The sequence below is a fragment of the Calonectris borealis genome, chromosome 21 (genome assembly GCF_964195595.1).
Source record: "Calonectris borealis chromosome 21, bCalBor7.hap1.2, whole genome shotgun sequence".
Classification (NCBI taxonomy): domain Eukaryota; kingdom Metazoa; phylum Chordata; class Aves; order Procellariiformes; family Procellariidae; genus Calonectris; species Calonectris borealis.
In genome coordinates, this window is record NC_134332.1 from 10,288,719 (window position 1) to 10,304,235 (window position 15,517).

At 38.7% G+C, this 15,517-nt stretch overlaps 1 protein-coding gene across 2 annotated transcripts in view; it reads left to right on the forward strand.

The window, feature by feature from the left end:
- The window catches only part of CNTRL (centriolin), a 37,828-nt gene extending 22,479 nt beyond the window's left edge, over positions 1 to 15,349 (forward strand). For both annotated transcript variants that reach the window (XM_075170770.1, XM_075170771.1), the window contains 23 exons: positions 677 to 816; positions 1,302 to 1,488; positions 1,760 to 2,070; positions 2,391 to 2,599; positions 2,785 to 2,977; positions 3,361 to 3,491; positions 3,626 to 3,766; positions 3,876 to 4,002; positions 4,504 to 4,668; positions 5,448 to 5,607; positions 6,336 to 6,451; positions 7,538 to 7,755; positions 8,166 to 8,323; positions 8,582 to 8,655; positions 9,256 to 9,444; positions 10,406 to 10,631; positions 10,947 to 11,152; positions 11,447 to 11,587; positions 12,736 to 13,008; positions 13,118 to 13,180; positions 13,728 to 13,931; positions 14,275 to 14,382; positions 14,807 to 15,349. In XM_075170770.1, the coding sequence (XP_075026871.1) occupies positions 677 to 816; positions 1,302 to 1,488; positions 1,760 to 2,070; positions 2,391 to 2,599; positions 2,785 to 2,977; positions 3,361 to 3,491; positions 3,626 to 3,766; positions 3,876 to 4,002; positions 4,504 to 4,668; positions 5,448 to 5,607; positions 6,336 to 6,451; positions 7,538 to 7,755; positions 8,166 to 8,323; positions 8,582 to 8,655; positions 9,256 to 9,444; positions 10,406 to 10,631; positions 10,947 to 11,152; positions 11,447 to 11,587; positions 12,736 to 13,008; positions 13,118 to 13,180; positions 13,728 to 13,931; positions 14,275 to 14,373 (3,731 nt within the window). In that variant the 3' untranslated portion in view covers positions 14,374 to 14,382; positions 14,807 to 15,349. The remainder of the gene's footprint in view (positions 1 to 676; positions 817 to 1,301; positions 1,489 to 1,759; positions 2,071 to 2,390; positions 2,600 to 2,784; positions 2,978 to 3,360; positions 3,492 to 3,625; positions 3,767 to 3,875; positions 4,003 to 4,503; positions 4,669 to 5,447; positions 5,608 to 6,335; positions 6,452 to 7,537; positions 7,756 to 8,165; positions 8,324 to 8,581; positions 8,656 to 9,255; positions 9,445 to 10,405; positions 10,632 to 10,946; positions 11,153 to 11,446; positions 11,588 to 12,735; positions 13,009 to 13,117; positions 13,181 to 13,727; positions 13,932 to 14,274; positions 14,383 to 14,806) is intronic.
- The last annotated feature ends 168 nt before the right edge of the window (positions 15,350 to 15,517 follow it).

The window sequence follows — 15,517 nt, forward strand, 5'->3', positions numbered from 1 at the left end:
TCCTATACAGGATACATTCAGTCCTTAAATCACTGTGCTCCAGTGGATTCTCTGTATCTATGTATATGAAGCAAACAGCAAGATGTAACTTTTCTGAAGTACAGTGTTTCACAGTGCATTTGAAATGCACAGAGTGCAATTATGTGAAGTGTATGGGCCTTTGCTTCTTCAAATATGAAGAATGGAGGAAATGGATGGTTAAGGACCAGCAATGCCACTAGCACTTTCTAGGTTTTTAGCTTTGCCAGTTGATGTGCCACGTGACCTTTGGAAATTTAGTTAAGTTCTGCCTCAGTTTGAAAATCAGAATGACAGTGTGTTAGTTTTCATTAGTTTGTATTAACAATACTTTTTACAACTATTTAGAAAACACTAATTGTGTTATGCATTCACTTTATACTGCTCTAGAACATTGTCAGAGATCTATATATAAGGAAAAATGAGCATCAGTTACCTGTATATGAACTTGTATTTCTACAATCTTAAAATTACAAACTTGCAAGGGCTAGCATATATCTACATCACTATATAATAACGTTTAATTTGTTTCCCCTGGCAATTCATTTTTTAAATATTGTTTCAGATTAACAGGATAACAATGAGGCAGAAGCTGAATGCAGTATTTATGACTTAATTATTTGCCTTATAGGCCTATAAAACTGTGATTAATTTACAGGTAACAAAGATGAAATTGACAACTTACAAGATGAAATTGCAGCACTCAGAAATGTGCTTTCATACCAGAATGATTACATCACCAGTATAGCGGATCCATTGAAAAGAAGGGGATACTGGTATTATAAGCCATCATCACAGGTCAGAAATAAAAATCCTATTATGTGGAAAGCCTTTTGATACGGGAATGTCCATTATAAGCTTGCTAGGTCTGGGAGAAACTTAAGAAAAAATACTGGTTGGCATGTAAGAGAAATACTGAAATGACACATACACAAATGTTCCCCCATAAAGCCTATTACTGTGTAGTAATAGGAATCTGATACATGTAAAATCTGGAGACAACTATTCAAAATGCAGTACTGTAAATCCATTTAGGTAAAGGTTAAAAAGGGACATTACAGACTAACATTTCTTGCAAAACAGCATTTGTCTGAATTTAAGAGAAATATTGTTAAAATATATTTAGTGCTCTCTTTTAAAGCAGTATCATGCTTGGAAGTTAGAGAAAGCAGAGTATGTATAGCCTGTTCTTGAAAAATCAGTGCTTTAGAATGTCTGCAACAAATAATTTATTTTACATGATTTGTTATTTCTAGATTAACACTTGCTCTTTTTTTCTTTAGGCTTCAACTCCTGCTTCCCGCAGCACAAAAGATTCTGGAGTCTGTTTACTGTGTTCTGGCACATCCCCACCCAGAAGAGGGTGTGGTCAGGACAGGCAGTGCAGGAAGGAAGACTTGCCCAAACAAGGAGGATGTTGGGTTTATTCACCAGTCAGAAATAGGTTGTACAAAACAAATTCTGGTAAAGGTAAGTCAGTCTCATGGTCTCAGAATGTTCAGAAGTGTACTAAAGATGGACTTGCTTAGAGTTCATAGTGAATTTTTTTTTTATGTGCATGAGTGAATTATAAATGTTTATTACTGTTGAACTCATTATTCAGTTTAAGCAGTGTTTATTACATTTTTGTACATTACATAGAATGTGTGTTATCTTAAAATGTGCATTTGAAGAATATCTTTTACTGAAAAAGTGATTAAAAATAACTTTTTCTTTCTTTTTTTCTTTTTTTTTGGTAAAGATAGAAGAGCAAAAGAAGATAATGAAGGAAATGAAGAAACTCGTGTTTCCAAAGACCCTCCTTTTGTACCACCACCCGGTACAGTTATTTACACAGTCCTTCCAGATGGTGCCCCTGTACCTCAGGGAACTGTGGTTTATGGCCCTCCTCCTGCAGCAGCAAGTGGAGGTTCAATTGCTCCTGGATCTGTTATCTATGGCCCACCTCCTGTGGGAGCCCAAGTTGTTTATGGCCCTCTTCCTCCAAACTTCACTGTCCCACTCATTCCTGTTGGAGTGCTTCACTGCAATGTGCCTGAACATCATGATTTGGTAAGACACAGAGCTGTAAGCTGCAGGTTTAACCATAGGCAATGACTTATGAATGGATTAGGAGCATCTTTTAACATATGCTTTCTCAAAAAAAATGCAAAAAATCAAAACCTCATTTTCACGGGTTAGATTAGTCCAGTTTTTCAAAAAAATAAAGTTTCTGCTAGGAAGGTTCTGGATCTGAGAGAGCTTGCTGGTAAAGAATGCTCTGTCTTCAGTGCTAATAGTCCGGTCTTTGCTATCTGTAGCTGCTCCTGTGTCTCAGGAGGACTGAAATAGAAAATAGGTCTTGATTTTGTTGTTCTATTTCCTGTATGTAGGAGAGTGAAGTCTCAAGGCTAGAAGACACTGTGTATTATTTAAAGTCTCAGAAATACAAAGATAAATGGTCAGAGGCAGCTGAGTATAAATGCAAAAAAGAGGTGGAAAAATTGCATCAAAACATTGAAGAACTTCTGCATGAAAGAGAAGAGTTGGAACATGAAGTAGCAGAGCTACGAAGAGCAGCTCAAAACCATAACAAACGCAAGTAAGAACACATTTAAAGTAAGCATGTGGAAATACCTAAACTGTTTTCCAATGAAAGTTAATTTTGACTCGTTTACAATTAATGTTCTTGTCTGTATAGCATGTGTAATGGACTAGAACTTCAAGAGGCTCCGGGCCTCTGGCATTTTGTATTTTAATTCCGTGTCTGTCTTCGTGACCTTTTAGGGACTTTATTGAAGGGTATACTGACAACCTTATTGCAGAATTGCAGTTAGAAAAGTCTCTTAAACATCACGAAGATATTGCTGATGAAATTGAATGTATAGAGAAGACTCTTCTGAAACGACGAGCAGAGCTTAGAGAGGCAGATAAACTACTTTCAGAAGCTGAAGTGGAACTTGAGAGCACACGGGGGAAAGTAAGTAAAGCCATAACTCTAAGTGCAGAAGAATTTGCGTGTTGCGTTAAGATTGTTTTAAGCAGAGGATTTTTGTTTGTCTAAGCAGTGTATTTTCACTTGGATAACCTGAAGCCTCTTAAAATGCTTCTATTTGAAAATAAGTCATGGGATAACCTGTGCTAAAAGAAAATGTTTCAGTACTTGCCAAAGAGAAGGAAGCTTTTCTGCTCTGGATAAGAGAGGAGAAAATGTTCTACTTCATGGTATACAAAGGGAGAAAGCTCAGGTGGAATATTCAAGCCAGGAGGAAGTCATCTTTAGACAGCTAACCTGCAGGCTGTGGATGTGGAAGGCATAAGATGGGAATGTATTGTCTCAATAATCTTCAATTTTTGCTCTAGACTAAAGACACTATTCAAAAGTACAATCATGCCAAACAGCATTTGTCCCGTACTGAAACTGAGGCAAAGGAGCTAGAGCGAAGGGCTCAGGAAATGGCCATTAAACTTGTGAAAGCAGATCAGCAATTAAGGTACACTGTTCTTGTGAATTTGTATCAAATGGGGATGAGGAGAAGAACAAGATTGTTTCAAATTTCGAGATAGTGCTTTTGGAGAGGGAGGCCTGTTAAAATGTTAATATGAAAAAGCATAAATGCTTCTTTAGGTTATTACAGGCAGATACAAGGGATTTAGAACAGCATAAGAGGGAACAAGAAGGTATTTTGAAGGAAATCAACAAAATGGTGGCTGCAAGAGACTCTGAGTTCCAGTTGTTAAACCAGAAGATAGAAATGCTAACTGAAAGGTAAGTATTTTTAATTTACCACAAACTGTATTAGATAAAATAAAGATATCCTCCTCCTGCCTAAGGTATTCTTGTTTCTTTTGAATCATGTTTTTATCCTCACTGTCAGTCTTCAGAAGCTTCAAGGAGATATTAAAGTTGCAGAAGGTAATGAAGAACATCACCTCGAAATCCTTAGAGAAGCAGAAAACCTTCTTCAAGGCAAGAAAACTGAACTGGAAAGATTAAAAGATCAGGTAAGGCTTATCTTATTAACTCTGGACTATTGATTTTGTTGTTTTTGAGATAACTGAAAGCTGAGAAAAGTCTTAAGTTCTGAACTGCCTTGTCTGAAGAACTTAATTCTTAAGTTTATTTTAATGTTGGTTATTTGAATTCTCCTTGTTTTGTCTCATAAGTATGATCCCAGTCTCGCTGGCGTTTCTGCATAATAAATGTTACTGCAGAATTCTCTATGACAATTCTTACTGCATTTCAGAGTAAGAAACTTAACTCAGAGGCACAGGACTCCACTGTCCAGATCAGAACATCAGAACTTAGTCTCTAGTATTGGCTATATTATACAGGTTTAGCAAATGAAGCTCCTTGTTCTGATGGGATCCTTCCGTGTTATGCAATTCCAATAGATCTCTGGCAGGGAACAGCGTACTGCACTTGTTCTTGTGTTTGTGTGTGTGTGTGTAGCTACAAAAATAAAAGCCTTCAGATGCTTCTTCTGTTAAACTTCTACATTGTAGATTACTGCTCAGCAACAAGAGCTCTTGTTTCTGGAGCAACAGTTAAATCGAAGAAAAGAAGAGGTCCATGTCCTTGAAGACTGTATTTCTCAGAAGAAAGGTGACCTCAAAGAAGCTCTTCAAGATGGAGAGACTGAAGCAAATGAAAAACTACGCCAAATAAGAGTAACTTTTCCAAATGAGTTTTCAGTTCACTCTTAACACTGAAGAGCAGCAAAAGAAGTATCAAAAGCATCCCATACAGTTTCCACAAAATCAGTTTTGCTTCCTTCAACCTCCCAAAACCCACTGAAATATAGAACAAGCAAGTTTACAGTTTTGTGTGAGCTTAGTCCAGATGCACAAATAAGGAGTAGGACTCCCTAGTTCCAGTAATACTTACAGAATTGGTCCCTTGAGAACTAAATTATGTTAAATAGAAGTCTCTGAATGACTTACTGTTGCTGAGACAAGCAACTTCGAAAGCACATCAGTCGGATCAGTGTGTGTGAAACACAACAAAGTTGGCCTAAGTCAGCTGTCTGTCTCCATCCCCATTTACTTAGAAAGGATTCTGTACTTCCTTTCTTTCTGAAATAAAAACAAAGTATCAAGGTTAATTATATTTTGTGGGGTGTTTTTGTGAGGGCTTTTTGTCTGACTTTCTGGTTTAAGGCCTACTTATTGTTCACTTGAATGATGGTGTTATGGTCAGATTTGTAGATCAAAATCTTTGCAAGATTACTACTTTAAATTGTCAACAAGCAAGACTTTAAACTAAATATTACATTTTTTTTGTTTGTTTACACCATTAACTGTAACTATAAACTCTGGAATTAAATTGACCAGAATATTGTTGACAGACTTTTTAAATTCTATAAATATTTAGAATTTCTATTTAAAGAAAAACTTTATTTTAAATGGCAAATAATGGCATTCCTTGTAACACTGATACATTTCCACAGGAAATAAAACTACTTCTGGAAGAGCTTAATGTTGAGAGGAAAGAACTGGATGTCCAGATTAATGAGAAGAGAGCACAGCTTTTGTGCATAAAGAAGGATATTGGAAAAGAGGAAGAAAATCTTCAAGGAATAATTGGGCAAATTACCAGGCATAAGATAGGTATGTCCCTGGCTTTATTAGACAGTATTTTGTGCAGATTGGAAAGAAATGCACTCTGAGCTCTTAGTTGTACATTACTGCAATCTTCTGTTCCTCACTCCTTTTTAAACATTGTGAACGACTGCAGAGAACGAGTTCCCTGTAATTCTCGTAGTTATACAGAGCTGACAGATACCCTTTGCGAAGTTGAGGCAGTGCTTCGTGCTGCTTTGTATTTGGCATGGGAGTTTTTCATGCCAGAGAGAAATGTAAACAGATCTGCTGTCAGGACTGATCAGTTAAGTTCACACTCAAGCACTGTGTGGTTAGGAGACATGAGCTAATTGTGCCACATTCACAGAAGAAGAATTAAACATCGGGATGTGCGGGGAAATGGAGGAATCTCCTTCCAAGCAGTTATATCCTGTGGAAAGTATAAGCAGCGGCATTTTGCAACTTCTGTACTTTTTCTGAAATATTTTCTTTCATTGTTTATCAGTCAGATACTCTGTCCCAGAATAACTCCCGAGGAAGTTACTTGAGCAGGAGGCCTAGGGACCCGCAACTTGCTGGTGGAACAGCATCAGATATAATACCTGGTGTGTCTGACACAGCAGTTGAAAACGCGACGAGTTTTTACAGGGATGATATCAGTATAGTGTCTCTTAATTTTTCCTTGGTGCCTTTTTTGGCAAATAGAATGCATTTAATGTGCTGGTAATAACCTTTGATTTTTTTCATCTTACTAGAACTGAAACATGTTCTGGAAATGCTGGAGCTTGAAAATAATGAACTTCAAGGCTTGAAACTACAACATGACCAAAAGGTCAATGAGCTAGAAAAGACTCAGGTTGCAATTTTAGAAGTAAGTACGTCTTCTATAGCTAATATAGTAACTGGAAGAAGAGATCTGCATATTCTGTAGTTTTGTTAAGATCTGGGTAACAAAGTCCCTACACTTTTAAATCAATCAGTTTCTAGATTGATTTCAGCTTATCACAGAAGTCTTAAGTCTGCTTAGGCCCTTTAAAATAATGGGATTTTTTTGGTGCATCTGAGGGAGAGAGGGCAAAAAGACAGAAGGCTCTTGTGTGGCTGTAGAATGATGAATACTGTTTTCTTAGCATTAGCCTCTAGAGTCTTTTTGTCTAGACTGTATGTGTGTCTTCACTTGCAAAGAGTAAGTATGGAAGACAGTTTACTAATTCAGCTGGATGATCTTCTCTACCATTAAAGAGGTATTTTAGCTCAGCTAGTCTCTTCTGTTTTTGACGAATAAAGACAGACATTCAGCTTTGCTACCAGCAGGCATAGAGATCAGTGGCATCCCTTTGGCAGTTTCATAGTAGCTACAGGATCGTTAGGTCAGAGTCCGGGATAGCCCTCCTTTACTCAGTTGTGTAATGCCAGAAAATCTAACGTGTTTGCTAAGAGAGCATTTATAAGAATATGTAAGCAGATATTACCTGCTGCTTACTTTTAAAAGACTTTACCTGCTCTCTCTGTACCCTTTCTGTGAAGGACAGGGAAAAGAAGGGACTGGTCGACATGCTTGGTACCTTTCTATTGCCACGCTTAAAGTGGTCACCTTACTACATTACCTGAGCATCTCACAGCCCTTAAAGTGGTCATTTTCTCTCAAAATCCCTGCAATGAAGGGATGTGCTACTCTTATGGATGGGGGAAAAATGGTGGTTAAACTATGATGGAACAAAGAATTGCACCCCTATCTTCCAGTCCTCGTGCTCATGTTCATCATAACCTTCATCATAAATACACTCCAATTAAGCTGGCACTTTAAGCAGTTATCCCTGTTACAATGCAGTAGTTATAGAGGGTACTCCAGCCTGCAAGTGATCTCTGTGAATGAAAGCTTTTTAAACTGCTGCAGCTAAACTTGTTCTACTCCTTGACCATATAAATGTGTTGTTCACAATGCCTTCTTTTGTAGGAGAAGTTAAAATTGGAGAATATTCAGAGATTATTTCAGTGTCAGCAAGGGGAAGTAGATTGGCAGGAACAACTACTTGAGAAAGACCGTCAGGAAAATGAACATCTGGTTTCTCAAATGCGCACTCTGCAAAATAATATTGAATCTTTGAATAAAGAAAAGGAAAAGCTTGAAGAAGACTGTCAGAGTTTGGAAAAGAAGTTGTCACAAACCAGAAGGTGGGGGGGAATATTTTTTTCTGCAAAGATCAGAAGTGATGGGAAGTGCCTTGAATGTCTGTTTATCATAATTAAAAATATAACTATAACTTTGAGGTGCCCAATTATACAGAATATGCCATTTCTTATATCCTGTGGAGGTTTTATTTTAAGCATGTCTGCAGCAGACTTATAGAAAATATTCAGCAATGAAGCTGATGAATGCAATGCATTTGTTACATCATGGCAATGCAATGAGAAATGTTATGAAAAGCAAAATGTTAAGTCTTGGAACAGGACAGCTGTCTTACTCTCATGACTACTAGGTAGCATCCCCTTGAGCTGAGAGAACTTTTACTGAAATGCAGCTGTTTTTTTAGTCCCCACCAAGTACTTCCAACAAACCAAGAATATGTATTCACATTTTACAGAGACTTAACTGCTGCTGAAGACAGCAGCAGAACTGCATTGTGCAATGTAGAAAAAATGGAATTGGATGTTAAAAACCTGCAGCAGGAGGTAGATCTACTGAACAAACAAAAAAAATCACTGAATGGAGACATTATTGTTGTACAGAAGGATCTTCAAGGTAAAGATCCATTTTTGGTTTTAAGCTGTAATATATTTTAAGAGAAATTGTGTTAAAAGATTAACTGTACTGTATGATATTTAATATCCAACATGCTCAAATATCTACAGGCAGAAAGTACTTAACATATTGAAAAGATGGAAATTTTAGAAACTGTTTTTCTATTGTTTATTCTTCATTTATGAAAAGAGATGATTTATTTGTATAGGTATTTCAAATTGCTGATCGAAAAATCTCTGTCACCAAATATTTTTCTAGAAAAAAAGGAAGAACTAGAAACACTGAAAAGAGAATTAAATGATTCCAGGCAACAGCTTCAACTGGTAGAACAGGTTAGTTTTAGTGAAATATGCACTTATTTTCACGTAGTGAGTAGATTGCACAGAAACGAGGGGTGTCACTTATCACAATTGACAGTCCATCATTATGTGGCTAGTTTGTTGCCTTGTTCTTGCTGAGTTTGGAGTGATCTGGACTACAGTAGGTACCTAACCAAATGAGATTTCTGTTTTGGGTTTTCTGTCTAAGTGGCAACTGTGATGACTCTCCTAGTCAGATTGTTGTTACCAAGTTGGAGTGTGGCTTTTTTTGGTTTTATTTCTGGGTTGTTTGGTTTTTGGGGTTGGTCTTTTGTGTGGATTTGTTTGGCTTTGAATTTATCTTCTTTCTAGAAAACAATCCAGATTCAGAGGCAAAATCACTGTGGTTTATTGTTTTTAAAATTTTTTTTTAAACAAAAACAAAACCCCAGTATCTTCTAGCTTTTTATCTGGTGGTTCCTATTGTATTAATTCACTCAGTGGCTGGTTTAAATGGAAGGTCATCTTCAGTCTGATTAGGGGTTAAGTTTTTTCAGATGCAAGCCTTTCAGCCAGAGAGCTGTTACTCTTATCAGCTTATTATGTCACTTGATTTTATGTTTTATATTGCAGGATTTGAAAAGTAATACAAGGCATCAGGATGAGTTGCTTAGAGAGCAGGCAACTCTGAAAGAAGATATCCTAGAGTATTTAAAGAAACGTAAGGATTGCCAAGAGAGACAGAAAAAGAGGGAGAACCAATTGCAGCAGCTCCAGAAAGAGATCGAAGAGAAAGAAACAGAACTAGCCAAACAAGAAGCGGTAATGAGCCTGCTGACTTGCCTCATTTTTGCCTGACCTCTAAAAATAATGCAGGCAAAAAAGTTTTGGGTGCAAGTTTACAAATAATATACCAGTGGTTTAAGAAACACAAAGCCTCATTTTTAGAGGAATAGCAGTAAAAAAAAAGCTTCAACATTCAGTTATGTTTTAGTGAAAACTACTGTGTCACAACAAAGGACTGTGTTTTCCTTTTTGGCAGGGCCGTCCTATGCTGAACTGATAACAAAACTGCTGTAAAATCAGCACTGACACCGAGTGCAAGAAGGGCTGGTGTAGTGGAAGGCAGCGCAGTGTGGTATCTTGGCTGCTGGCGCAGCCGATACAGATGAGGAGATGGACTAGTAGAGATTCTTCTCTATAATTCTGTTTCGTCAGCTGCCAAGATATAGCAGCTGGGCATAGTTCAGAGAACTTCTTCCCATGCTATTGATTTCTCTTGGGAGATGAGGAAACTATGTAGAGTACCTGAAATGGTAGAATGGATTTCAAGTGAAACTAATCAAAACTTAACTCCAGCTGCATTCCATAACTCCAAAACTAAGCAGAAAAAATTCCAGGGCTTTTTTATCCTGAAGTTTCCTTTTGATTTTGAGTGGATTGCTATTGGCAGCTAGCTTTTGCTCTTCTCTTCTACTGTATTTCTGTGCAAAGCCCACCAGCTGTTCATGAAAATTAGGGCTTAATCATATATTCCTGTAGTAAAATTAACTTACGTTGGCTGAGCAGTTTCAACAAAGTGTTAACCAAAAGAAAAACTGAGGGAGCTGTACTGAAAATGAGAGGCAAGAAAAACTGATAAACTTTTTTTGTCAGTAGGGAGTATTAGACTACAGTTCTTTCCAATTTATGTTGCTTTAACTTTTATAATGTCTTTTGGTGATGGTATTTGTTTTCATTGAGTTGGTGCTAGTTAAAGCTTGAAGTGGTGTTTTTTTGGCAGATTCTTCATTGCCTCAAGCAAAATTCAGAGCGTGAAGAGAAAAAACTGGAAGAATGTACTGCTAAAGTGAAAGATCAGAAAATATTATTGGAAAAGGAACTAATAGATCAACAAAAGAAATTGGAGCAGGCAACAGTGAAAGTAAGGCTGGCAGAAGAAAACATCAGGAAGCTGGAAAAGGAGGAGTCCCGATGTGCAGCACTTGAAGAAACTGTCAGAAAAAGCAGTAAGATTAATTGCACAAATAAATTGTTACCATTTATGGGTTCTAAGTCTAACAAAACCAACAAATATTTCTGTTAATCTTGCTTGGTTTCTAATGCAGCACCTGGATTGACTCTAGATCCTTAAATTGACTTGTTCAAAGAACTGAAATTCTAAAGCCAACTGGTGTTCTGTCCCATCTCACCTTGTGTCAGTGTTTTTACAAACCATTGCTCAGCACATTAATGTGCTTGCAAAATATCTAATGTGTATGAAGTATGCCAAGATACTTACATTTCTGCTAATCAGGATTGTTTTAAAAAAATGTTAATTACAGAACATCAGCTCTCAGAAAAAGAATTACAATTACAACAAAAAAATAGAGAAATAGAGTCTCTCCAAAAAGAACTGGAAGTCTCCAAGTCTGAGCTAAACCATCTCCAAGATCAGATAGCATCAGAGAGAAAAAAAGCAGAAAAACAAATCTTGAGTCTGAAAGAAGCAATGAAAATGCAAAGGGTGCAGCTTGAAAGAAAACTGCACGTAAGTCCTGGCTGAGGGAAGAATGTTTGGGGATTTGGGTTATTTTTAAACAGCAAATTTAAAACACTTTTTATTGTAGGAGGAACAAAGTAATGCATTAACTTCATGACTAGACACAACTTGAGGCAACCAAACTCTGGTTCTAGATTGTGCTGCAGAACACCTCTCTAGTTACTCCTATTTAATGCTGTTTCTGCCTTTTAACTTGGAGAAACTGTGTTATGTGGGTCCTCTTGATTCATTTTTCTGCAGCGGATGTTCACAGTAAAAGGAAATCTTTCTGCATTTTCCTAGGAACAAAAGCATGAAAATAACTGTTTGCAGAGTGATATAGCAACTGCTGAGCAAGTAGCACACGATAACCGTGAACGAGCCAAGCGCCTTATTAAGGACCTTGGCCAGATCCAACAGGACTATGTGGATCTCCAAACTCAGGTATACCTGAGTGGCCACATACCGGCGGGTTTGAGGGAAAGCTATGTCTTCCAGACAAGTTTATATTGTGTTAGTTTTGAATCTCCTCCTGTCCGCTGTATCACAGTTAGAAATAGACCTACTTAAAATTGCTGTGTGATTTTTCCCAAATCCGGGAGAAGTTAAGCTTCGTTAGCAATCGGTAGGATCAGGCAGCTCGGTAATCTCGGTTTAAAAATGAACAAACCAACTCCAGCCAGCCAGGCATGTGCGGAGTTCTCAGTGTAGGGCTGCCAAGCTCTAACGCAGTATTTCATTCTTCACGTCCTGAAGGCTGTTGCACAGCGGCACAACTGCATGGTTGCCTTCCCATTTCGCGTGGTGAATTACAGGCAGTTAGCCCAGTTCAAGTGGACCAACCCCTCTCGCCCAGTAAAATGATGTCTGAAAAAGAGACCCTGTTCTTTGGAGGTGGGCCGAGGGTGGAGGGGGCTATTCATCCTAGCTATTCGTTAAGAGTAATTGGATTTGGGTGCTCCCAAGATAGATGGCAAATGCACCGTAACATTTGCTGTCAGCTCAGTTTAGGCAATGCTTCAGTCAAGAACTAGGACTCCGGCTCCTGTTTACATTAAGGTTTGGTAATAGGAACTTGGCATAACTAGAGTCATAATTCATGCAAATCACTAAATGTTATCAAAGTTCAAAGCTACTCAATAAGCACTTCACAACTTGTTAGTGCTAACCTGGGCCAGCATTTTCTTCTTTTGATACTCACTTTAAATTAAAAGGTGATTCCGCATTATCTGACTTCTTCTAGTCCTTCAATAAATCCTTTATAAATGGTTTCTAAGCCCTTTAAAAATAGGGTCCTTCAGAGAAGAGTGTTGTTAGCAACTAGAAAGCGTTCAAGGACGACTATGCGAGACCAGAGTATGAACAGGTTCAAGTTAACAAGTTGTGTCTTGGTTACCATCCAAGGGGCTTCATAGGCAAAGTTAATGTCAGAATTAGGGCTGCATCTGTTCAGAGGTTTTGTGATTTCCGATTGCAGTAGTCAAAATGTAAACATTTCAGAAATAAGCCTTGTTCAGTTATAGAGGAAAATCCCTCTGGATTGATGCATTTGTAATGTGACAGCAAAATGGTGAGACTATTCTATGATGTAGGTTAAAACTCAAGACCTGGAAAAGAGACAAAGGGAAATACAGAATGCAGCAACATTGCTTAAACTGGAGGTTGAAGATGAAATTGGGATGGGCTCTAAACCTTCAAGCCCATCTTCTCTGGAACCATTGGAAGATTTGGAAGCATCTTCTGAAGTAAAGGGAAGTCTGCAGTGTGACTCTGATGACTTAGAGGAGACTGGTCCGTTTGCTGCTGCTGACAAAAGACTCCTCTCGTTGGAAGAAAAGTTGAATTTTTCTAAAGTCTTCTTAACGGTAAAATGCTTCCAAAAAGTAGCTGCTACTCGTGCTACAGCCGAGCATGTCGGTATTGGTACCTTTAGCTGTAGTGCCCCGTTGCTGAATGTGCTTTTGTTTCCAAAAGGATGAACAATGGCGTGGAGAGGCTCTCCGAGAAAAACTGCAGCATCACGAGGATCGGCTGAAGGTGGCGCGTCTCTTCCCAGTCACACGCGTCCATCGGGTCCCTTCTAAAAATAATCTAAAGAGTCCAGGAGCGTGGGGGATCCTTCTCCAGCTCTGCCATATCCGCTCTGTACATAGTAACAGGGTATCTTTGGGTGGGAACAGTTAAAAGAAAGCCTAGCAACTGCATGCTATATCAAGATTAATACTTTGAATTAACAGTTAATTGATTTTTGAGTATTCCAACAAGATTCCTCATTTACATCATACTATGGTATATTAGCAACAGGACAAATTACAGTTCGGGAGCACCCATGATCCCTTTAAATACAGATGATGGCCAAGTTTAGTTAGAATGCATCTGTTGCTCTCTCTTCAAGCAGTTCATGATAAAGGTCATAAAACAAAGCTTATTTCTGACTTGGGAGGTGAACTATTTAAAAATAATTTGCAAACCCATCGCCACCTGCTTGTGGTTCGAGACTTTACCAATTACATCCCTTATGGCTTGACTTTAAGGTCATCAGACTTTTTCTTTTTAAACAGTCTTGAACTAACGATGTGTTTAGGCTCGGCTCCGGCAGTGCATGTCCAAGCAAGTAGAAGTATTAATCAGAGGAAAACAGCAAACAGAAGGCACCCTGCACAGCTTGAAGCGACAGGTGGATGCACTGGATGACCTAGTCAGCAGCACTTCTTCAGATTCACAGTTTCTAGCCCAAAGCTCAAGTCTAGTATCTCTTCATGATGCTCTGAATTTAACAAAAACACAGGTAATGCTCTACTGTGTACAGGAATTCTGGGTTTGGTTTTTTTAATAATTTTTAACTTACTGGTAGTCTACTACAGCCATGTGCTCGCCATCATAGAGGCGCTGCAGGGGCTTTCTGAAGGTGGGGTGATGGTACTGTACACTTAGTTACTCTGGCAGTAGCTAACTTGTTTGAAAAGGGTAAGTCTTCCTCAAAGTTGTTTGGTTTGGGTTTTTTTTACTTTGTCTTACCTTTTATTCCTTAAAATCCAGATTTTTTTCTTTGTTTTTTTAACGATTAATATGACTCTGCTAATTGAAGACATTAATTTATTACTCAGACTCACTTTTACTGCTTTTTCTAGGCTACTCTGACAAGACTTGCTCACTTCCCCGGCAGGCCGGCAGGTATTTCAGTGGTGTCTCAGACGCTGCGTCCCTGCTCGCGAGGAATTTCTCAGTAAAGCCCAGAGGTGAGACATGACTTCAGCCTGGTTCAAACCCCGTGCGGAGTCAGGAGTGCCTGGAAGGCTGGGGCTTGTGGGCTGTGGGCGGTGGTAGCCCAGGACTGTTCTCGGGCAGTGTTGTCCCTTCCCAGTGAAAGCATTCCTGTGGCTGGTATCCTGGCACTTGGGGCTGGGTCGGCTCTTAGGTGTGTGTTTTCAAACAAATTGTGGGCGAGAGCTGCTTGTAAACTCTCATCTGAGAGTTACACTGAGAAATTACTGCTGGGCTGACCAGATTACTACTGCCATCCTTGACCTTTCAGTAATGCTCTTCTGGTTTTAATAAATGTATAGCCTAGCATCTAAAGTTCAGTTACAGCTAGTTACAATACCGGCCTGGTACTTAAGTGTTCTTTTGTAATGATTTAAGTTAAAAATATATTACTTCCAGAGCTGCCATACATCAGAAGAGCTTCAAGCACAGCTACAGCTGCTTCTAGGAGGCTGCCAGCCAGCAGGACAGACAAAGCCTCCGCACAGCTGTAAACGCTGCCTGTGCTGAGCAACAGCCGAACGGGTCAGACCACGGGCAGAGCCGCTCACCTCAGCTCTCTTCTAGGCCAGGCCTGATCCGCGTGCCATCAGTTACCACCTCCAATGACTTCTACCTCACGATTTTGCAAGCCTTTTCTAAAAAGGCATTTGCCACCACTAACAAACAGCTGGCTGCAGGCTGCTCTGTACTGTGAAGTTTTTGTACGATTAAATAACTGAGCTTTATGTATGTAAGTTTTTTAAAAATGATTTTACATGTGGATTAAAGTGTCCAAAACAACTACTTCTATTTAAGTGTAACTATTTGTCAGTTTCCACTTTAAAGAAAACTTGTGATGAGGACAGAGTTGCCCATTTACCTGTTTTCAAATATATGGATGTTTTAAATACAATTATTTTTGAGTACTTCCTTAAAATAAACTTCAGTGACTGATGCTTACTTTTATCTATGGTTGGTTGTTTTTTTTTAAAAGTTGTTCTCCAGACAATGCAGTCCTGGCTAGGACAGCACTAGCACGCCCTGACCCTGCTGGCTTTTATTTGCAGAAAGGGAAACTTGTCCAATACTGGTATTTATGTAGTTGTAACTATTACTGCTGCTGTTTGT